Here is a 26132-nt window from a genome sequence, read left to right as displayed (position 1 = left end):
TAGTGCTTCATCAATCTTCTACTTTTTTCTTTTAATACGACTGGTCTATTTCATTCCGGATATTTATCCTGCACCTTAGCTTTTCTTGAAGTGCTTTTAGAGGATTACCTGATGTTTTTGGTGTCTAGTTTTTTGCCAATCTTTTTCTCCAACTTCGTTCAATTTGTCCAACCTATTTCACCACATCTTGGGGTTGTAGTTCTTCTCTAGTATCCTGATTTTTTTATTCTACCTCATAATTGTCCTTAGCGTTTAGTTTTACTCATTATTTCTATTGTTAATGTTTCCGTTCCATACTTGATATTGGGCATGTTTTGTAGATTCTTATTTAGCTTTGTATACTTGATCATATTGTTTTCCATATTAGTTCGGTCAAATAACTTGTAACTGTTGATACTTTCATCGCTCCAATTGATGTTTCCTCTATTAAATCCCTCTCACATGATATTGCTACTCCAAGGTAATTGAATCGATCTTAATTGTTCTTCCTGCATCTACATTCTTGTACTGTCCCTACTATATACTTCAACATATATTTATAAATAGATGTCTAATAGAGTATCACTGTACTTTTCGAAATAATTCTTAACAGCTTCTCATGTAACGAAGAACAACGTGTTGCCATAAGAACCGATAATAAACCTACATTAAGTGTCAGCCGTCAATGAAATCGAATAAAAAGTCCATAAACTGTTATGATGGTTATCTGTATTCAGTAGCGCAGTCTCTGGATAAAAAAACACAATAGGTTCATAAGCGTAGCAGTAGATACTCATTTTGAAGAGAAGGTACACTGATATGAATCTTCAACGAAATTTTGCATAATAGAAAATGGTTTTTCAAGAAAACTGTAAAGCTGAAGCTCAGGAGTGGTAACTTCTTTATCACTTATACTATGATTTCAACAATAATTGTTAAAAAATCCTGTTTTTATATAATTGGTTCTTTCAATACATTCATTTTTACCTCATACATGTTTTGTACACTTCTACCAGATTTGGATACTTCATAATTTTTACATTGCAGCTATTTTACGAGCCAATTCGAAGACCTTTCCCGTTTATTATGTTTTATTTGTAATTAAAAGTTTCTGGTATTCCGAGATTCCATGTTTTCCATTCTAATTATAATAATATACGATTCAGAAATCAAGACTCTCCGAACCATTTGTTACAAAAACTAGGTACATGACCCTTTGGATTGTCTACCCTATAAATTTGGAGTTTCTAAAGTAAACAAATGGTAATCGCACGTCTTCGTCATCCCTGATGTACGCGCTTATCTTGAGATTCTTGGGAGTACGAGGATGTATTGATATCTAGTTAACATAGACCAGTCCCATGCATCAATGAAATATTTGTTGTCATAGCCACGAACAATAAAAAAAGTAAGCCAGAGTTACGCAATAAATTAAAAGAAAAAATATGTCCATCGAAAATGTGAAAATCGAAAAATTGGAGTATCGAACCATCATCAAGTACCTGTATTTAAAAGGGTGAAGAGGTAAGCAGATTTACGAAGATATGGTTAATATTCTTGGTGATCAATTTCCTTCGTATGTGACCGTGAAAAATTGGACTGCAAGCTTCAGAAGAGGTAAATTTTTCATTGAAGATAATGACCGATCGGGAAGGACAGTTTCTGTGTCAGTCCCCGAAAATATCGATGCAGTTCATGATATGATTTTATCAGACCGTCGAATTGGGCTAAAATAGATATCAGAAGCATTTAATATTTCATATGAATGCGTTCATCATATAGATCACGTCAATTTGGACATGAGATTGCTGCAAAATGAATCCCCAAATGTTTGAATGTTGACCAAAAGCGTGCAAGGGCAGAAACATCGCGTTCGATCTGTGCTCGATTTGAAAACGATGTAGACTTCATAAACCGAATTGTTACTATGGATGAGTCTTGTATGGATTTCTACGATCCAAAAACAAAGCAACAATCGATGGAATGGCGACACTCTGATTCTCCAAGACCTAAGAAGTTTCGTGTCCAAAAATCTGCTGGAAAAGTTCTTGCTTCAGTTTTTTGGGATTGCGATGGAGTAACCATGATTGATTTTTTAGATAACAATAACTGGAGATTACCATTCGACATTACTGACCACTCTACGGGAAAAAAAATAAAGAAAAAAGACGCGGAAACCCACCAAAGGTGTTTTGTTTTTGCAGGACAACGCCACTGCACACAAATCTCATGCTGCCATGCAAAAAATTCGTGATTTAAGGTTTGGATTACTAGAACACCCCCCTTATTCACTAGATTTGGCTCCGTCCGACTATCATTTTTTTCCTCAACTGAAAAAAAGTTATAAATATTCTTCCTACGAGGAGATAATAAAAGCTGTGGAGGTCTGATTTGCAGATCAAGAAGAAACATTTTGGTTAGGTTAGGTTATAAATATATTGGCATTGAAATTTTGTTTGGTTCTATAGTAGTCTAAGAATTTTTCAATATATCGTCGTAAATTTATCTAGCCTTACTCAGATTACCACACTGTTTACTTTTCCAATGTCTCTCTTTACTAGTCTCACTCATTTATTACCGTTTCTTTTTCCAATTAGTATACTCTATGGAAAGTCTGCCAAAGCTACGTTTTCCATTTAAAATTTCTTTCATATTTCTGTATATCATTCTTTCCTTTCCTAAAAGTTTTACGTCTATAGGATTTCGGTATTTGTATTCTTATAAAAAATGTCATACACCTCAATTTATATATCTTCTCATTTTTCATTCTTTCTTCTCCATTTCAGAATTTTCTTTTTCATTTTCGTCTGTTGTTCGTCCATTTGATTGGGTTTCAGGTTGCTGGCACCCTGGTAATTCTAGTATACAATTTTTCTCTAATATTTTCTCATTATTTGATACTTTTTCGTTATTCTAGCTGGAGTTTCACGCTTTTCGTAGTTTTTCTTCTTATGATTAGATAAAAAAAAATTTATAATTAGTTATTTCTCAATTAAATAAACTTTAGATGAATACTTTTATATGAAATCAATTATAAATTGCTGCAAGAAGCTCTAAACGCGGAATAGTCATCTTTTTACTTAGAGATACTGATTTAGCAGCAATCAGTTGTATTTTCGTATCTGTGTCAATATGTTTTCTTATATAAATCACTGCCGCATTAGCTACTTGACTAGCATCGACGAAAACATGAAATAAATTCTGTCTCTCTGTTTTATGGGTACTAGAAATCCAACGTGGAATCTTCACTTCTTCTAATAATTTTAACTGATGATACCATTTTTCAAAATCTTCTTTAATTTCTTGAGAAACTTCAACCAGTTTAAAGTATTAATTTTCTTCAACAATAACTTGGGTAACAATAATACTGTACAAGGATAGATAAAATAACTTTCTTTGATATTTTTTCTTGAATGGTTTCAGATAATTTTTTATTATTGAAACATAGCCTTATTCCTAAAATTGTATTCGTTAAGAGTTTGAATATCCTTGGAAGCACCATCTGGGTTAGCATACTTAACAAAACCAAATCCAAAACTATATCCACTCTTAAAGTCTCTCAAAATTTTCACACTTTCAAATCTACCAACAGTTGAAAATATCTGAGACAGTTGCAAATTGTAGTATGTAATTTACAATCAGTTAGTTTTGTCTATCTGAATTTGATCACTATCACCAGCACCATTGTTTCTTTCCATTGTTTTACTATCCAAGTTTATTTAAGTTTCTTTTATTGATTTTTTGAAAAGGATGTTTTTCCTGTATTAATATTAATTAATAAAATTTCTGATAAGTATTAGTGAAAACATGGCAGATTCCTTTTCCCACTTTATTTTTACCATCTGCAACTTATCCTTTATTTTTTTTGTTATTCATTTATGTAGAATTATCCAGGACAAATAATAAACAAATTCTGTCGGGTCTAGACCAAGAATTTAACTGAAATGCATAATTTTGGTATTAATACCGAAAAAAATTAGAAATTACTTATTTTTTTCTTCTTTTCATAAATATTTGAATTAGTTTCTCTTATAATAGACCCCTTACATCCCAAAATCCTTGATGTGGTTCTTCGAAAACCTTTAAATCTTAGTGTTCATCACTCATACTTCCTGAATTTTCATGGAAAAAATTCAGATGCGAGTGCAGAAAATGAATCTTCTATGACATGTTCACTGCCATCTTATGAAAATTTTCCAATAAATTGGTAACCATTTCTTTGTAATTTTCACTCTTTCCATTCCCCAAAAAATTTTCCGCATTCATTTTCAATGACTATCAAGCAGAATCTTTCATAATTTTAAGGATTTGTGGGCCAACAAATATACCCTCTTCCAGTTTTCCCTCTGTAATGTTTGGAAATATTTTTTTAAATACTGAAAGCATCACTATGTTTGTACAGCGCCTCCACAAATTTTTCCATGAGCAACTATTTAATATGTTAAGGAGTTAGAGTGTTTTTGGGATCTACCAACAGCTCGAATTCAATGTTTATTTCGCTTGGAATATACTCAGGCCCAACAACAATAGAAACAATAGTATTTTGTGTAACCACTCTGCAATCCCAATAACATACCGATGACCTTGAGGCCTCCGCACACTTTCAATTGGTATTCTTTATACTTTTACTATTGAATTAATTGAAATACGCATCGTTTCATAGTTCTTTTTGTACTCTGCGTATATTATTGGTATGATGGTGTTGACATTATGTAATAAAACAGCTTTTAGACTATATTTCCAAAATTCGATGAATAATATATCAGTCCAATAACAAAACTCACCTTCTTGTTTAAGAAATTCTGAGTAAATTTTGCTTTTGTTTCTGTAAAACGTTATTTCTGTGTCTAGTAGTAATACGTTCCATTGTTGTAAGCGGAAACCAAGAAGCTCTGCTCTGATTTTATAAGATCATTGAAATCAGCTTGGCGGATTAAATGTGGAGTATTTTCTTGTGGTTAGAACTTGTCAGAATCACCAAACAACGATTTGAATTCAACAAAACTTCGACATAACCATTGTCATCTAGTATATTTGCACACGATTTACCTGGACACACTGGATGTGATAGATCTTTCGAATGTACTATATGCTTAGTAACAAATGGAATTTGCAACAGGAAATCCAAAATAATGAAGATATGCACTTGTTAACGAATCTAAAATGTGTCTTCTCTTTTTTAAAAATACAAACTGTCCACTAACAAAACAAAAACGATCAGAAGTTAATTTACATTTTCTTCTCAACTTTTTCATTCAATCCCAAACAAGATAATTGTCGTTTGGAGCGAACAAATAAACAATAAACTGTCGTCACCATGTTAGGTAATAATTACAAATTCGGCTTTTAATTTATTATTGCTACTTGATTAAAAAAAATACTGTACAAGTTCAGCAATGGCTTCAGAAGTGTTCGGTCTCGGCTCCATCGAAAAGAATAATTTGTTATTGAATTTAAACGTGGTCGTACAGACACCGATGATGGTGAACGTTCTGGTCTTCAACTTGATGTGGTTGATCCAGAAAACATCAAAAATATCCACAAATTGGTTACATTCAATCGTAAATTGACATTGCGTATAACTGAAGCCGTAAAGATATCAGAAGATAGTGTGTTTAAAATTATGCATCAGCATTTGACTATGAGAAAGCTTTTTTCAACGTGAGTGTCGCGTTTACCACAGTCGATCAAACACAAGAACGTGTTGATGATTCAGAACAGTGTTTGGCCATGTTTCCACGTAATAATTCTGATTTTTTGCGTCGATTTGTAACAATGGATTAAACATGTGTCTATCACTTCACTCCAGAATCGAAAGGATCATCATCTGAGTGGACTTTAACCGGTGAACCACGTCCGAGGCGTCCAAAGGCACAACAGTCAGCTGGAGAGACAATCAATAGCGAATACTACATAGAGTTCTTCGATCGTTTGATTGCAAAAATCAAGGAAAAACAACCTCATATGTCGAAGAAAAAAGCACTGCTTCACCAAGACAATGCACCGATTCACAAGTCGATGGCAACGATCATTAAAAAGAACTAATTATACTCAGAATTGCTATCTCCACCGTATAACCCAGATCTGGATCCCAGTACCAACTGGCTTTTCGCTGATCAAAGACAAATCCTTCTACAAGCACGGCATCGAAAAGTTAAAGAAGCGTTGGAATGATTTTATTGATCTTGAAGGAATAAAATCAATTTTTGCCAAAAAAAATGTGTTTTTCTTGATTGGTCACACAACATATTGAGTTTTATGTTGAAAAAAAAACATTTGACTTCGGGACGAAATGACGTGAAGAAATATTTCTGTTAACACTTTCAAGTTTAAGAAAAGCAGATTAAGATATTTATTTACATTTATTTTGGAGCTTAAAAAAAGTTTTGTAAATCAAAGTTATAATTGAAAAAGTTTCTGGTTAGACGTTCATTATTATTGATGTATTATCTATTTCCGATTTAAATCCTCTAAAATTCTAATGTTTGATCGACGGTATATCTGTATCTATTTTATTTATAAAAGCTTAACCAAATATCAATAAATTAGACCGAAAAATTTGTCGTACGTCTGTGGTCTAACCGGGATCAGCTTGCGTCTGCAAAAAAACAACAATGGCCGATATAGAAAGAGAATGAGTGTTGAGAATGAAAGTGGCCTCAAGAATGATTCTAACGGTACTCATATTGTTTATAAATCAATGCGATTTATCTCATTCTTTTACGGTATCTGATCTGCAATCCGCAGCGGCTGATGATCAGCACCAGTTTAGACTAGCAGGTGTTCTCGTTAATGCTGACCGGTCTCAATTCGAAAGTATCTTCCAGTTGCGGACTAGGAATATTGTCAAATACTCGGAGATGTTTATGTTATAAAGTTCATATTAATAAATATCGTAAACAAAATTACGAATATTTTTTCTTAGTTTTTCGTGTCAAAGTTGAATTTATCATAAAGTTTATCGAGTATATGAAATAAATGATTCATAAACGTGTAACTACTTAATTAATGTATGGAATTTTTAAAAACATATACCAAAATATCTTTGATAATTATGGCAATGTTTAGTTCGAGTTTTTGAAGCATATTTGATAAGAAAAAAGGCTTCGATGCTCAAAAACTCATTGTTATAGTCTATTGTTATAAAATATAAGTGTTGATTATGAATACTTCATCATTTTATTACTCTATTTCACCTAATTAATTTGCTTATAATTTGTGAACAGCTGAAAGTGAAAAAGGTATAATGGTTTAAAAATTGATTTTCAAACAATCTTACGATCATAATTTTAATATAAAAACTAGAGCTCCTTCTTACAAATCCAAATCAGAATCAGAATATGAACTGTTGCAACCAATATTCTCGATTACTTCATCAATAATATTTTCAACTTCCACATTTTCTTCTCCAATCATATGATTAACTGCTTTTTCCGAGTTTCCAGACATATTTTTAACAAACGCCACAAAAACTGTGCAACTTATTTCAAAATAATTATTTTTTATTGGAACTTCTCTCTTTATATGTGTCCATACAAGTTCAATCAGGCTTAGTTCGCAATGATATGGTGGAGAACTAACTGCAGTCATTCCACAATTATCTGTTATTTCAATAATTTCATCTTTAGTTAATTTTTCTTCATGAAGGCAATCTCTTTTCTCACAGAACCAGAATGGAACTTAATATTTTTTGAATTTAGCTAATTCTTTGAAACTTTTCCTAACCACTTGATCGTGGATAATTTTTCTCAACGTCTGCGCTTTCTTGTTGATGGATTCAATCCAGTGAATAAATTGTTTGAGAAAATCTATCTTCGACTTACGAAAGTTTTAACTTGTCATGTTTCAACTAAAGAAAATATATCTTTTTTTGTTTTTTCATTTCTTTTATAGTCTTCTATAGTTAATTTCTTGTCCATACTACAATATTCTTTCTTTGTATGAAAATAGACTTTTTGGAAGGCGAGAACTTTATTCTTTTAAAAGTTCCCATAGTTGTGCTTCGACTCAATTCATGATCATCTTTATTTTCTTCCACCGTGACAAGAATTTCGTCTACTGTTAAAAATCTTATCTTCGGCAACTCATTATATGGGCGCTTGATTTTTTAATATATTTCATCTCTGGTCTGGCTATTAAATAACGAGACTGCGCGCCTAGAGGGCGCAATAGACGGGTAAAGTAAACAACGAGTAGTGCGTTGGGTATCTAGATATCTTGTCTATGCACGTCCCAAAACACGTTTTCGTTACTATTATAGTTTTTGCGCAGTAGCAGTTTGAAACGGACGTATTTTTTTCTCGTACCGAAAACCATGCGTAACGAAAAACAGGAGCAAAGCATCAATCTCAAATTTCTCGTTAAATTGAAAAAACTCCGAATGAGTACTATAAATGATTGCAAGAGACCTATAGGAACGATTCTCTATCTTGTGCGCCCTGTGACTGTTTCAACTTCGGAAACAGTGACCTAAATCAACCAAATTATGAGTGCAGATTGTTGAATGAGCATCCGGATGATTGCCGAAGCTGTAAACGCCGATAAAGAAACGGTTAGAAAAAGTTTACACGACGAATTTCACATGACAAAAGTCTGTGAAAAGTTGGTGCCAAAAATCTGACCAAGAGCTCTTGCGTCAACGGGTGCGCTCAGATTTCCTTGAAAGATTCGAAAGATCAGAATAAGATCTGCTTTGAAAGGGATATTGGACTGGATATTTCCGATTTGAGTCGATGGAAGCGGTAAAGCAAAAAACGGCTGAGCTTCTAAAGGCTCTCATCAAAGAAGACTTCCAGCACTGCTTCGATCAATGGGGAAAACGTATGGAAAGATGTGTGGCAAGGGGAGGGGAGTATATCAAAGGGGAGCATTCGAATGTAGAATAATTTTTATTTAAAACCGTTTTCGTAACGAGTCTCGTTATTCAATAGCCAGACATCGTATATATTATGTCCTCTTATAAATCCCCCCACATTTTTGCTATTGTTATTATATATTTTTTCTTTTATTATTTTTATTATGACCAGCTTCTGACGTTATACGAACTAACCTTGTCTTCCACGACCCCGTCCTGTCCATATTTTTTCCTTTTTAGTGCACTTTCGCAGTTTTGGAAAGTGTGACTAAAAAAATATAATTAAAAAATATATTAATTTCCTTTTGCATTTCCCAGAATTTTCAATTAAATCATAGTCAATCAAGGTGTTGATTACCCCTTTGTCTCCAGGTCAAAGTAAGGGAGTTTGGTCGTGGTGGATGGAAGAGGCTGGTTGTAGGTGGTGAAAATATATATTTCGTCCTTCTCTAACGCATGAGGACTTCTGAAAATATCTCAAAATTTTTGAAATAGCCTAGAAAGTCCTAAAATATGCGCAACTATTATAATCGATTTAGAATGTTCTAGGAAGTTCTAGAAATTTCTAAAAAGATTCAGAAAATCCTAAAAGCGATTCAAAATATTCTAGGAAGCTCTAGAAAATTTTGGATTGTGTACGAATGTTATTATTGATCTTAAAGAACCGAATCGAAGTGTTGTAAGTCCTAATATTCCAGAGTATTCTGATATCGGAAATTTCTGTGTCTGATGGTGTATAAACCGAAATTCCGTAACTGTTCGTCAGTTCAATCGTATTTTCAGTCGAGTAAGGATTGTACAGTTACAAAAAAAAGAAAACATTAATTTTTCATTTACTAAACCTTTTCTTAAAATTATTTTAATTCGTTAATTAGTTTACACTATTAGATATACTATATATACTTTATGTTTAATGGCCGAAAAAGTCTCTAGATATCGAAAATAGAAATCTATGTTAAAAAACGTATCCTTTTATATTTTCTATACCATTAAACATGTGATGTATTTTAACCCAAGCAACGCCGGGTTTCGCTGCTAGCTACTTATATGAAAAAATGATATAATCCAAATTTGGTTCATTAATAGCTCCATCTATTACAATATATATAGAAAGTATAATTGTTTCTAGCATATTCTATTAGTGAAATCATGAAAACATTTATGAATGTGAAAAATTAACTTAGTTACCACTAACTGGTCAATTAATTATTTCTAGTTTCTATTTATTTATATCTCTCTGTAGAACCGAATCCGGCTCTGTTTATTTAATTGGAACTTTCAGATTTGCACAGCATGCATTTCCAGACAGGTTGCATTTTTGTTTTGTTTACAATACATGTTTAAATATTTATTGAAAAGTTCAGGTTGACTTGTATAAATTAATAAATAAGCTGAATCAAATCAACTTTAAAAAAATTCACCTGTATACGGAATAATTTACAATTGTAACATGAATTTTTTATTAGCTTTTCCGTGGCTAGGATGCAATTGAAACTGTAGTCAATGTAATAGAAAATCAAATCTAACGAAAAAAAAAGCAAAACGATAAATCTGAATATTGTTAGTATTGTTTTTATTGGAGGGGAAAAAATACATTAATAGTGGAAAATAACAACTGTTTATACTATAAGTTGTATTATATTAGACGAGAGGTCAGCCTCCTGCAGCTTTTTGGATGTAATGCTGCAGATCTAATTTTATGAAAGAAAATATTTAAAAATCGTTCTGAGTCTGCTAACTTGGATATAAACATTTTTTTATCTCCTCTCGCGTGACACTTGTCAAGAATTGCTTCATATGTACATCTGAAGAACTGTTCCATGATTACAAAAACAAACCAGGAATGTAGAAGAAGATTTACCATTATCCAGTAAAACAATACAAAATAACGAGTGATTTTTTGCTGGTATCTTTCTGGCAACACTGTTTTTGACAGATCACGCGTGAATCGTGTTTTGTGTCATTGTCAAACTTGTTCAGTTTGGTCTATAATTTAATCATAAATCGATTAAAGAAAAACAACGCCTGCAATTTATTGAATTTCACTATCAAAATACATGCTCGGTTAATAGAGTGCATCGCGCACTTCTTCCAATTTATGGGCAGTTTGGTCGGCCTACTGAGGTCGGAAGCTTGTGACTAAATTTCGAACCCAGTTCACACTATTGGACATTAAACCACTAACACGCAAACGTACAGTGAGAACCGAAGAAAATATTGCGGCTGTATCCGCCAGTGTTACTGGTGACCCTGAAATGTCGGTGCGCCACCGTTCACAGCAATTGGGCCTCTGTTACTCCACTACGTGGAAAATTTTTTGGAAGGATTTGGATGTAAAACCTCATAAGATACTGCTGATGCAAGAATTGAAACCACGCGCTGGTAAAGTTGGAGGGAGATCCATTTTTTTATCGAAAAATTGTGTTCAGCGACGAAGCTCATTTCTGGTTGAATGGATACGGCAATAAGGAACATTGCAGCATCTGTAGTGAAGACCAGCCAGGACCATTGCAACAGCTACCAATGCATCCCGAAAATCTCACTGTTTAGTGTGGATTATGGGCCGGTGGCATAATCGGGACGTACTTCTTCAAAAGCGACGATGGCCGGAACGTTACTGTGAATGGCGAGCGCTACCGTGTGAAGATAAACGATTTTTTTTGTCCAAAATGGTAGAATTGGATATGCCTGACATGTGGTTTCAACAAGACGTGCCACATGCCACACGGCACGCGATACGATGGCCAAAGTGTGAACCTTTTGTGGTGAACAGTTCATATCACGTTTAGGGCCCGTCAATTGGCCTTCTAGATCGTGTGATTGACCGCCTTTAAACTATTTCTTGTGAGATCATGCTAGGGCTAATGTCTCCAGGGATAACCTAGCAACTATTGATGCACTAGAAGCCAATATTCGTGAAATACTGGCCGATATGTTGGAGAGAGTGTGCCAAAATAGGACCTTGCGCATATGGTATCCAAAGCGGAGCAGCGGGTAACATTTGCATGAAATTATCTTCAAACATCAAATTATACTGAGTTTTCTATCGATTCCATTAAAGATTTCATCATTTTTTTCAAATTTGTTGTAGTTTTTTTCAAAATAAAATCCTATACCTCACTGATTAGAATAGCTGAAATGTCTTCTAATGTAACATACTTGCAGATGGAAGATTTTCAACTTTCTTCTGCTTTTTACTATTAATGTTTCATGCGACATAAAATACACCGCAGAAGTTTTTCTTTTTGTCAGATATATATCTGGCAAATGCCATGCAAAAATACGGTAAAGACAATATGATGAATTCAAATCGGATCGTTTCAATAGAAATTGATGAAGTCAGAAGTATGACAGGACAAAATGAAAGGGCAACAACGATTCTTCGGAGCAAAATAAACTACGGTATTCTGAAGTTTCACTGCATAATACACCAAGAAGCGCTTTGTAACCAAATATTTCCGCCAGTTTAATGAATTGTTAAGCGAAATGGAGATTCAGTATTCCGACCCCATTTTTCATAATAAAGTGCGATGGATTTCCAAATTCTAAATGAAAAAGGCAATAATTAATCTGAATTAAATAACGAGAAACGGTTACAAAATTTTACTTTATTGTGGATATCACAGCGAAATTAGATGAACTGAATCTAAAATTTCAAGGAAAGGAAAACTCAGCCTATGTTTGGGTAGAAATATTGTTTTGTTTTGAAGAAAGATTAATTCTTTTTGCAGAAGATATTCAGAGCGGTAAATCACTCCATTCTCAATTTTTAAAGCAATATCGCGATAAAACCAATGCAACTGTTGACACGAATCATTTCAGCACACTTTAATAAAATTAAACATGAATTTGCTGATGGATTTGAGCAAATCAAAACTAAAAAAACCACTCTAGCATTCATAGTGAATCCTCTCATTGCAAATAGTAAAGAAATCTACTTTGAGTCATTTGGAATTAAAACTGGATCTCTAGAAATACAATTGATTGATTTAAAAAGTGAGTGGAAAATTTACCGAGTTGAAAAGCAAGTTAGTAGAGTTGGAGGTCCAAAAATGTATTTACGTAGCGCAAAAACGTCGACAGCTCTGAAAGAAATGACGCGAGTTGACTCTCTTAGTTGGAATGCTGAATATCTTCTGATCAACATATTCGTGCATGAATATAATTAGAAGAGTAAGAAGCCAACTAACAAATGAAAATTAAAAGTCATGTTTAAAACTTGAAAGAAGTTAGGAGCCAAATTTATCCAAACATTTTAAAACCATGTAAAGCCAACGCTCCCATTGAATTTGTTTTTACTTTTCGTAAATGAATTGCTGTTCGTTAGTCTCGCTAAAACTCGAGAACGGCTGGACCGATTTGGCTAATTTTGGTGTTAAATTATATGTGATAGTCCAGAGAACGTTCAAAAGATGAATAGATTTGAAAATGCTCGGAATTAAATAAAAACAACAATTTTGTTTTTCTTTGATGTTTTGTCACAAATTGAATTTCTGAACGCAACCATAATATTTGACATTTTACAACCAACTATATGTAGATTGATAAATCTTAAGTTTTGTCACTAATTAAATTTCTGAACGCAACCATAATATTTGACATTTGACAACCAACTATATGTAGATTGATAAATCTTAAGTTTTGTCACTAATTAAATTTCTGAACGCAACCATAATATTTGACATTTGACAACCAACTATATGTAGATTGATAAATCTTAAGTTTTGTCACTAATTAAATTTCTGAACGCAACCATAATATTTGACATTTGACAACCAACTATATGTAGATTGATAAATCTTAAGTTTTGTCACTAATTAAATTTCTGAACGCAACCATAATATTTGACATTCGACAACCAACTATATGTAGATTGATAAATCTTAAGTTTTGTCACAGATTGAATTTCTGAACGCAACCATATTTGACATTTGAGAACCAACTATATGTAGATTGATAAATCTTAAGTTTTGTCACTAATTAAATTTCTGAACGCAACCATAATATTTGACATTCGACAACCAACTATATGTAGATTGATAAATCTTAAGTTTTGTCACAGATTGAATTTCTGAACGCATCCATAATATTTGACATTCGACAACCAACTATATGTAGATTGATAAATCTTAAGTTTTGTCACAGATTGAATTTTTGAATGCAACCATAATATTAAATTAATCTTTTGTGATAGTGACACTTTACTGCTAAGTGCGTAAGAACTTTTCTCACTTTGGTTAATTACAATTTACGATGCCGATCAGAAGACAACTTGACTTAGGTCGTCGCAGACAATCAAATGTGCGAAGGGTCAAGAAATTATTCGTATTGCTAGGTCAGAAATGGGAACAATTCCAACGGATTCAGCATTCGATTTTAAACGTTTATAATTTCTAGTACGTCTGGCCTTTACGATCACTATAAATAAATCGCAAGGCCATGAAACAAGACAAAACCTTGGGATTTCTGAGCCATAAGACTGATCAAAATGCAACAAAATACATTCGATTCAGGTGGGCCTTACGAAGCTTTATGAATGAAAATTATTAATTAAAAAAGAGGCTTTCGCTGAACAAGATGTACGTAGATGTCAGCATGGCCGACATCTACATCGTCTACTCAACTCCCGTGGAAATAAGTTATACAATTTGCCGAATATATACATTCTGGGGGTTTTCGGAATCGCTGAACACGAATATGATGACGAAACCGTTTGAATAAGCATTAAAAGCTTGTATTTGCGAGCACAAATGTTGCTTGACGGCAATCAATGCGGCATGAATCACACTGATTAGATTCGGGACCTAAAAGAACAGTTTTTAGTCCCCATAAAAGACACAATCGCCTAGCCCACCGAGCATTATGAATATTCTGCCAAAAAAAGCATGACTAAAATGAGAAAATAGAATTATAATGGAGCAAAAAAGTAAACATCTGGATTATTACTTGTTATTTTTGCTATCTTTTCAGTAAGGAATAAGTAACCATAAGGAATGAATTATGGAAGAAGAAATCCCAGAACATATAAAAGATTGAAAACTATAAAACTATTGGGCGTATGGACAGACAAAATCCAGCAAAAATATAAAAATAGCGTAAGACCCTCGTAACATATAATGCAAATCGACGTGAATCTATAGATTCCTTCTAGCATTTTTCAATCTAGTTTCAAACGGAAATTTCAGAATAAAATGTCTCTGAGTTGTTCTCGATGTTTGATCAGATTCATCTCGTTACAATAAAAGTGCATTTTTCATATATAACAAGAACCAAATTCGTACGCGACCCGATTTTATCATACAAATATTGAGTTTGTGAGATTTCATAGAAATTTAAGCATTCGGTTGATTCAAGTAGACATGATTGTAAATTTAAATGTCCACTATTGGAAATCACTGAAACGAATCAAATATAAACTCGAATTTTCAGATTATGCCTTTTTATAACGAGTAATGTTACTTTCATAACGAAAGGACGATCCGTTGTCTATTTTGATCCCTACCTCGTGTTAACTATTCCCCTAAAGCCAGAGAAAATCCACCGCTCCGCTTATTTGCGTTAATCCTTTTAGGAAAAGTTTATTCACTGATTATGTACTTTTGATATCATTGATTAAAATACTTTATTTAACAATACGAGGTCTGGCTATTAAATAACGAGACTGGTTACGAAAAACTGTTTTTATACGTAACTTTGAAATAACTGAAGAACTATTAGAGTGCGTTTCATTGACAGGTACTACAACAGCAAATATTATTTATTCTGATAGCAGAATATGAACTCGACTCTAATATACTTAGCAGCACAACATTTAAAAATGGACCATGTCATGCAACCTATAATTAAAATTGTGAATTTTATAAGGAACACAGGACTAAATCACCGACAGCTCAGGCAATTTTTACGAGATCTGGACGACAAGCTTTCTTATGTCCCTTATTTCACCGTTGGCTCAGTCGAGGAGTAGTTTAAGAAAGATATCTTGCATCAAGTGACCCTATTCAATACTAATTGATTATGACTGGTGGATTGATTGTGTCTTTTTGGAAGATTTGGTAGAACACTTGACTGATCTGAATATAAAGTTACAGGGTTAATAATCTGATTGTCACTCAAATGTATTTATATATTCAAGCCTTTGAAACAAAGTTGAGGCTGTGGGAAAATCAGGTTAAAAATCAAACTTTGGACCATTTCCCTCATTTAAAATCATTTGGCGCAGTGAACCGAAAAAATTGGATCACGAAATTCAACAAGACAATCAACAAGTGAGTTATCTGGATCCTCGAGCTCAACATAATGATCTACCATCTTGTATGACTTTGATATGATTTTTAACAACCGTATATTATATACTTATATAACTTAATAAATAAAATGTTGGAATAACTCAGTTCATTTTTGTTTATTTTCAATCTATTCCACCTATGAATTCAAAATTTAATATATGACCCTCTGCAAAATTGGGTTTAACTCTGTATATCTCTATAAATCACCTTTTGAAATTATTACCTAAATCTATAGAAGTTGTCGAATAGTGCCAAATGAATAAACCGAGATTCAAGCAAAATATCGTGTACTAAACTTCGAATATTAAGAATTTTTTTATAACAAACATCGCATCAACCATATAGTAGTTATTAGCCATTCAATTTTTTTCAACAGTATATGTTAAATATTAGTATTCCATCCACAGATATTTGTTAAATTGAATGTATGATGAAGATTTGCTTGAGGTTAATAACAATATGATATTTAGGTTCCTAAAATTTCAAATATTGTTCCAAATGGTAAATCTGATGGTGATCTTTCTGCGTTAAGAGATGGACAATTGCAGTTGTCAGATTTAGGTTCAGGCTTAGCATCAACTGAGTAGCTATGGGTTAGTCACGTACTTAAGGTTTCATTTGTGTATAATTATTGAACAAAGTGAATATTGGAAACCTAAATTATTCTTAAGACATCCTTTACATATAATATTCATCCCTCTGATTCAATTTTGAGTATGAAAACTTTTTGTTTCTTGCCTCTAAATGCCTGCGATATTCCTTGTTTTTAAAATCAAATTGGACTGGACTATATTAAGATCCTGATTGAAGTTGTAGTTGTAGAAAAATTACACATTTATGGTTTATCGAAATTCAATAATTTGAGGCTCTTGTCATACAATTTATTATTTGTTTGATATTTCGACGTATTGAATGATTCTGTGAATTCATAGCTTCATCAAAAACAAATTAAAAATGATTAACAATAAATTAACGTGACGAGTACAATTCGAGTTTATTATTCTATTCATACTTATAAAGATATTGTTCTAAAAAACAATTTTCATTAACGTGTAATCCTATTTGATCAATATTATTTACGGTTGTCTGAGCCCTGTCTCTTTCCAACAGTTCAGGATGGTTGAAATAAAAATTTCTATTATCTTGTCGACTTAGTACAATTCCCTTTACAACCCAAAAAGAATCGCTTCACAAGAACATTGTTGTTGTATTCCAATGGATATAAAAACAACAAAAACTTCGTCTGGAATCTCCAAAATAATGTGAAACGGTTTTTTATAGTTTATTGAGTGTGATACTTCTGAAAATCAGTTACATTTGAGAAAAAGTCTGGTACAAATAAATATAACTTAAAAAAACATAAAAACACAGACTTTTTTACTATATTGCTAATATTTTTTCAATAATTATTTCATAAAAAAATGTTTTCCTTAAGTTCTATTCATTAATATTGTAAATCTCCAGCATAGGGTGCATAACTAAGTGGGAATTTCCAATCAAACCGTTGGTTGTATTCATACTGAACACACTGTCTACACTACCACTACACCAACCATCAAAATGACACTATCTGACACGCGTACACCTTCAGTCTCTGAAAACGATAAGTTGGTTATCGAAACGCGCGTCATACAGTGTAATTGTGAGTGTTGGTGTAGTGGTGGTATACACAGTGTGTTCAGAGGATGCACAAATGTCAAATTCTTCTCGAACAACATTATAAAATCTAAAGTAAAACTGATGCAGGTAGTATAATAAATCTACAGCAGAGGGCACACAGTTTCTGCCATATTCAGTACCAGCTTAGGCGCCAAATTCAAATAACGAGTTAAATGCATTTGAACTCAGAAGTCTATAAAACCTAAATCGAAATAACTCAAAGTAGTTTTAACTCTAAATCTACTACAACTAGCCAATAATAGAGAGCTCAACAAAATGTTTAATTTTTTAATGTTTATTTAAAAACCGTTTTTAAAATTATCTATTTAAAAATGAAGATGCAGTTTTTGGCACATAAATTGTTTCATCATAAAATTTTCTTATTTAGAAAATTTGGATTAGTCTGATAAAATAGAATAATAAAATGATAACTCGAGTGGAGACTGATCATTTTCATTAAAAATTTTCATTTTAGTAAAAGTAAATCATAAATACAATACTAAGATAATTGTATGAAAAATCAAAAGTATAAATAAAATTGTAAATTGCTAAAAATTCATTTTTAAAAATATTGATTTTATTAAAAAAATATGAATTCAAGAAGTGAAAATAATCGTCTTCAAATAATAATGTAACAAAAGTTTGTAAAGAAATTTGTATGAATCAATCGTAAGTGAAAAATTTGGAAAGGTTTCCGCGTTTAGGATTATGAACAAAAAACTAGATTCACGGGTTGAACCGCGTTGGAATTTTAAAAATCCTGGACGTTTCGGCTCCCACTTTAACCCATTATCAAGAGAAGGGTAAGGATAGGGTGGTTATTTGTCTTGGCTAATTCCTGCCTACTCTTTGAAATTTCGCCGAGAAAATGACACACGTATTGCTGATCTTGAGCTAACAGTTAGCACCAATTAGAATCTTTTCCAGCAAGTTGCACTCAATTTATTCCTCAAAATACCCTTATCTTTGGATCTCTTGGATCTTCATCTTCAAACTAACTCCATTCTTATTTTTACATCCAGGAGCATGCAAAACACTTTGGAATTTTCAATAAATATTTTATGCTAAGAGTTGAGTATCAATTTTTCACTCAATCAGATTTGTTTACACGCAAACAAACGCTTACTCGCACTTACACTTACACTGATAGCCGAACTTACGTCTGTGTAAGTTAAGAGACTGAAATATGAACCAGAAACCAGAATCAGAAAGCGACTAAACATCTGCCACACTGCCCCTCGACTCACTGTAATCATCGTAACAATCTAAGTGCTTATCTTTTGTCGATATTCTTGGATACTGTACCAGGTGTATATTTGTCGGCTCACAGTCGGCCAAACCTGACTTTCCTCCGCGTCTTCGTGAAGATAAACTTATCCCTGAGCATCTGTAACATACAAAACCAAATATATCAGAACAATAATAATGAGTCTATTTGAAAAGATGAATTCATTCTACTCCAGAACTGCTCTCAGATTCTTTTGTATTTAATATGAATAGTTTCATCCTATCCGAGGGACATACCCCTGTATATACCTCCTTCGAACGTTTCGAGCCAGGCAAATCACCAACCACATAACGGTCATTCTGACGTATCTTCGTAACCTACGAAAAGCCCATTTAAGTCGAGGTTCGAGTATCATTCTCTGTCCCCCATTAGGTCCCTCCACGTTTTGGACAAGAACATGTTGTCCTACCTCAAAAGTCTTTGATGAAGCATGCTTACCATCGTTACGTAAACTTGTCTAGTCATAATTCTTTGAGATTCAAGAGACACGATTCAATATCCCTAACACTGAATTATTCGCGATTCAATATGTCTAACACTGAATTATTCATTATTCAATATCCGTAGCATTAAATTATTTCAAAGCGTTCAAACCGTCTTTCGTTATAAGCCGCACATTAATTTGCTTCATGCCCGAGTAAGTCGTATTTCTTTTTGTTATTGGCATTGGTCATCTCCAAAAAGAGCCTCTAGGGTGACGTAACGACCTGCCGTTGCAGCATTTTGAACAGAATTATCTAGAATATCATCTATGATACAGGAGTCTGCATTCGTACCTGAGAGCTGGTACAGATGAATAAGCTCCATTTTTTAAAAATAACTTATGTCTATTCAGCATTTTTCACAAAGTCATTGTGTTCCGCAAATGTCTTAGATTTTTCCATTCATTCCAAGTATAATTCAGTGAATTGAAATTATTGTTACCACGCACTCTCCATACCTCCCAAACGAGCTTTCGTGTGATAAATGGTGACATCATACCAGTCATTGATCGATTTTATCTGATCAAGTTTTTCTTGCACACCTTGCTATTTTCGTATTCTGGATAAAATTTTGGAATGCACTCGGTTCGTATGGCTAATTTGGAAAAGGGGGAATGTCCATTGTCCAATGTCCACAGATTTCATTGTTGTATTACGCACAGTTGCCGAGGACTTCATGGTGCCACAACATCTTGTCCAATAGAAATCACCAACTTCAGAAACTAACTATTATTGATTTCCCTATGATATTACGACCGTAACTGTCCCATCGTAGAACCCAAATAACATGCTCTAGTTGATGATTTTTTTTTATTTTGCTCGTATCAGCTCTATTTGACGGCGAGGTATAACTGCGTTAAGAAGTCTTTTTCCTGTATCTTCATCCTGATCTCGTTGAATAAGAGCTAGAACTGGAGTTTGAGCTGCTCGAACGATCACTTCTTTCAATATTTCTGCCCATTTCATTTCCACAATTCAAACTTCTGTTGCTGGAAACTGCACTTGAACTATCAAATGTCACTAATTTATAATATAATAAATAGGAAAAAGTATTTCCATAAATATTCAATCTCTAGAATGATTCCAAAACCCTAATTACAATACCAAAAGTACATACCCTACACCTGAATTGTAATTGAAGACTTTCCCAACCAAAAGTAGGTACCTGACCTTTCGGCCCTTCAAACTTTGGAATTTCCAGAATAAACAAATCCTTGGTGTACGTGCTTGTCTTTCGCCGATATTCCATACGACCCGCGAATCTGAATCACAAAAAAAACAAGCTAAAATTGAAGGTATTTTTGGAAATATTCTACAACATAGTATTAACAAACCTGAAAAAGAAATTAAAAGAACTCACTTTGGATTGGGACGACATTGTTTACAACTTAAGTACTGATTTAAAAATGTAGGAATATGGACAAATTTAGCCCTTCTAGTAACTATGTTAGTTTATTCTCTAAAGTATGCTTCGAGACTCACTTAGAAATGCTTCAAATTCAAACAAAATATTTATAAACCGATATCGATAATCAGAAGTATATTTTTTATCTATAATAATTTCTGGCAACGGTCTATTTTCTAATACTAAGTTTTCCCCTTATATTTCGTAATATTTCCAAAATCTCTTAGTAGTTGATAACAAATTCCTTACCGCACAAAACCACACACTCTATTATAGTATATTGTTAACAGAATTAGAAAGTTTGGAAAGTCATTGAATAAAACTCTTTACTCGGCATCTACCCACCGTATCACACGGTGCACTGGACTGAATACACCGAACTTCTTCAGTTAAATATGATACTGTCTTAGATCGTCGGAATTGTAATGTGGGTGATCATAGGGCATGTAAAGAGCGCGTAGATCACGTTCGTGTATCACAGATAAGGTAAATGGATTAGTCAACTGGACGACTTTCCTGAGTCGACTGCAAAGTATTGAATGAGTAATAGAGGATGTTTCAATAATTATTATTTTACAAATAACATCTATTACGTTTCAGTTTACAATACAAAATTGTGCTTTTGAAGGGCAGTATATATTATCATTCATTTTATTTTATTTTAGTATATTTATTAATTGAATATATTTCCAATATTGCACAATATTAAATGACTGGAATACTACTCATTAATACTGATGGACTGGATAAACGTATTTTCAAATTTTTAATGGTTCAACGGATTGTTTGTTATTCGTGTTTTTTTTCGACTTTGTCTTTATTAAATTTTTTTAACCTAGTTTCATTTGACACGTTATTATATTAATTCGCAATATAAATTCGCTGGAAAAATTTGTTATGAAAGCAAAATGGAAATAATAATATAAATGACGTTCTGTATTTGATATCATTGATTTGTATAAACAAAATTTGTTAATGGACAACAAATAATTATATAAACAATTTCAAAAGATCTCATTTTGTATAAATTTGTATTGAATGATATCTTTCTAACCCCTTGTGTATGTACGCGGGTTCTTTGAAAAGTTTACGATCTAGCAAAGAAACATTTTTCAGTACAGACTTTCAGGTCTATACACTTAGCTAGAATTTTTTTACTTTTTCAAAATAATCGTTGCCCTCTTTCCTCTCAAAAAATGAACGAATTTACGTCTCATCTTTCAAAAACAAATATATTATAATGTCTCTCAACAACAAATTACTCATACTATCTTCAAACAGAAACCAAGCGTAAAAAATGAGTGAAATTTGAAGGAGAATCACTCTACACATGCGCAATTATATTTCCCAGCTTATATTGATAATTACTATCATCTTCAGGTCAAGGGAGAAAACTTTTAAACATCCCTCATAGTTTGAAGTTTTATATTGTAACGTGTTTCGTATTTATTTCTTTCTGTTCGTGAGGTGAATTAATAAACACTGTCTCTTACATTCTTAATTTATTCAAATTCTATCCACCATTCTATTGACTACGACTATTTATTTAAAACTAACTAACTGCGTTTACACAAATCATTTATATACCTAAATAAAATTCTACAAAGTTCTAGAACAAAGAAAAACAAAATAAATAAATAAATAGACGTTCCTAGAAATTATTTAGAATAAATAATGTAAATAAACCGCCTGCTACTAAACTAAAAAGAGTATATACAAATAAATATCAAACGAATTCCGCTATTTATAAAAAATGTGAAAGACTAGAAATTCATAGTAACTGGACGGCCCTGGCCCTGTCCAGCTACTGTCCAGCCCTGTCCCAGGGAACCATTTTTCGAATTTGTTCCTATTAATATCGTCTCGGACAAAAACCATGGATGTACAAAATATATTAATTTGAATTATAGGAACTTATAATTACAAAAAGTTGTTGTTGACAAAGCAGATAGGGAATGGTATTCTGCTTTAATATTGCTTTAAATGAAAAGTTTGCTATATAGGTTTCTGTTTGATCAAATTTAATAAACCCAATGACTCAATTCTAAAGTAGAAAAAGATACATATACCTACAACAAACAATTGTGTGAAAATTATGTAACATATCCACCCTATTCGCCTGATTTAGTCATGTGTGGTTGCAAGTTGTTTTTTAACCTAAAGTAGCTTTTACGTAATGGTTGTTTTTTAACGCAGGATGAAATATATGAAGCAAATTATCTATTTTCTATTCCAAAAACTGACTTCAAGCTTTCAAGTTTTGGAATGTTCAAGTGCTTGTAAATTGAATTTACAGCATTTCTTGAGTAAAATAATCCGATCTGTTCAGACTTTGACACATCGTCTTTTCACAAAGAAAATAATGAAAGAATTCAAAAGTAACTTTATTATCAATTTGATATTAAGTGAGTTAATTAATTCAATGAAAATGATTTCCCTAAAAATTATAGCAAATGCCTTTTTTATCAAGAAGCAGAAAATGTGTTGTAATTAAAACTTTCAAAAATGTTAAATGTTTTTAATTGCATTCGAGATTTAAAGACGGCAGTTTCTTTTCGCATTTTTCTTCAGTTTCAACCTCGGAATTATTCGACGATTTTACTTGATAATGGAATAGTTGAGAGTTGCGAGACATTAAAGCAGAAATACGAGGTACATTTATATCGTAAGTTCCGTTTTAATTTCTATCAACGACAGTTATCGAAGTTCCTGGTAATATACACCATTTTCTGGTCACTGCTAGCGACATGTTCTTTGTTATGTCAGACTCAATTGAAAAAGCCGCCGCTTATGAAATTTAATCTGTGATTTGTTCTCTAAATCCAAGGAAAGTTATCGGCAAATGTGTTTTGATCATTCTTCATACAGCACGAACTTCAATCCTAGCGATTTTCATCTCTTCTTATAACTAAAATCTTTTCTTGGAGGTCAACACTTCAACGCTGATGACGATTGAAAACACATGAAGGAAAGAAACATTACAAAAACTTGTACTACGCTTTGACAAAGGCTTACAAAATGTCAGAAACTATCTACAAAATAATTATAAAAAGCTTAACTTTCAGTTCTTCAGTATTCTTCTGCGAAAAATTTCTTTACTGGTAATCTTAACATTGTCAAGTGTGATTTGTCGAAAAATAACCCTTTTCATTTAAATTTGGTCAAAAATTGTTCTTGTGATTTAGTGATTTAGTCAACAGTTGTTTTTTTATGATCACTTTGTCAAAAAATCATTTTTTTAAGTATAATGTGTTCAAATATATGCTTTTTGAGGTTATTTTCATCAAAAATGGTCTTTTTTTGAAAATCCAATTTAGTGAAAAATTAACTATTTACATTAAATACATACTTGTTCAATTTGGCGGAATATTTCTCTTTTTCATTATTTAATTTGACCTAAAACTCATTTTTAAAGATTACCATAATCTAAAACTCACTTTTTCGTGGAAAATTTATCAAAAATTTTTTTTTTAAACTTTATTGACTCAAAAATAAACATTTTCTAATATAATTTGAGCAAAAGTTGTTTCCAACTTCTAATAGAATCTTTTCGAAAAGGTTTTTCAAGTAAGGGGGCCAACAATTTATTTTTGTATAAGTTGGCCCGCTAACTCGACAGACCTTTTTTGAAAACTTTCTTCTGACCTTTGTTTGACATTACCTAAGCCATCTTAAAGTTTGATTAGTTTGAATATTGAGTGAATTTGATCAAAAATCTAGTTAAATTCGTCAAATAAAACTTTTTCAGTGGATAATGTAGGTAAATAAAATTAAAAAATTAAAAAATCGCACAGTATGGTGATTATAATTAATTACCATAATAATTGGCAAGCTAAATTAATGGTCTTCAATCAGATAATTCTGATTACATCTCGCTAAATCGTTCTCCAATAAAATTCCGAAAAAATGAGGCCCCAATGCCGATGAAATTTTTGCCAAAGTTGGTCATTGATTAGAGATGATAAGGATAAAGATTTTTACTAACCTCTAATAGCTTCAGTTCCCTTCAAAGTAATACTTTTAGAGACAAAAGATGGTAAAGAAAATGTAGCTCATAAAAAGCTATTATTTTGGCTGTTATTACCCAAAATATCGCGGCAATAATCAAAATATTCTCAATTTTCGTTCTTTTCTAGTTTCTAGTCTTATTTGATTGAAAAATTACAGACTGATACTAAATTTTTCCTAGGGATCATATTATTTTATTATATTTCAGCTCTCCAGATGAGTTTGGTGGTTGAGTATCATGTTCTGCTAGAAGCCACGTGTTTTTATTCATAGTCAAGAAAATATTGGAACTTGTTTGATAAATTTTTCTATTAGAAATGGACAAAACGGCTCTGTAATTTGAAAAAATACAAAACATAGTTTTCTTCTCTATAACAGTTGTATTAGAGAGTTTTTTCCAAAAGTATCCTAAACCAGTTACGACGATATTAGTTTTGAAATCGAATATTTTGTTTCAGGACGAAGCCATGACAAATCGTTCACACTCTTCCGTTTGGGGCAGAAATCATCGGCTGGAATAAAAGAATTCGCCGAAACTGGTCGATCTGAATTACTTGAAGAACAAAGCCAAGGAGAAGGGGGGGTATACGATGAATTTAACGCACCGCCTATACCGTCCGGTGTGGGTAGAACGGAAACTGAATTTTTCGTAGATGGAAATCATTCAAAGGTACTTTCTCCCATATATATTTATCAAAAAACTATTCATCATATTAAATTATATACAAAAGTTTTCGCATTAATAAGAACAAACATGCTTCTCTGCTCTATGTTAGATTGCGACAGCCTGGCATTGTCCCAAACCGCCTTAAACTGGTTACAACTACTTAGAGTCAGTAAACAGAATTGACAGGTTTGACTGGTTTTAGAGCGTCATCAATTATTTTGTTATTCTATCTTCGTAGGAATCGATGATTATAATATTGCGTTCACTGATACTTTTGCTCATCTATATATTATTGGTTTGAGAACACTAATAATGCTACGAACATTTCAAAATTCAAGGAAAATTCGGGTGCAACGAAAAGAAACAACTCCAATAATTGATGAATTTTCAATGAGAAATATCAAAACAACTCCAAGAAAGACAAATTTGTTAGATTATGGTGCTAAACTAAGTACATCAATTGTACGGAAGTTGGAAGTTGACGGGAAGCAGAGAAAACCA

At 32.6% G+C, this 26132-nt stretch overlaps 1 protein-coding gene across 1 annotated transcript in view; it reads left to right on the top strand.

Moving 5' to 3' along the window:
* LOC130448922 (spondin-2) overlaps positions 1–26132 on the top strand; it is a 380956-nt gene that overhangs the window by 314860 nt on the left and 39964 nt on the right. Inside the window, exon 2 of the mRNA XM_056786525.1 lies at positions 25423–25634. Within this exon, the coding sequence (XP_056642503.1) occupies positions 25423–25634 (212 nt within the window). The remainder of the gene's footprint in view (positions 1–25422; positions 25635–26132) is intronic.

Source organism: Diorhabda sublineata, chromosome 9 (genome assembly GCF_026230105.1).
Source record: "Diorhabda sublineata isolate icDioSubl1.1 chromosome 9, icDioSubl1.1, whole genome shotgun sequence".
NCBI classification, from domain to species: Eukaryota; Metazoa; Arthropoda; class Insecta; order Coleoptera; family Chrysomelidae; genus Diorhabda; species Diorhabda sublineata.
Note: the sequence above shows the minus strand (reverse complement) of the source record. Positions and strands in the feature narration are given on the sequence as shown.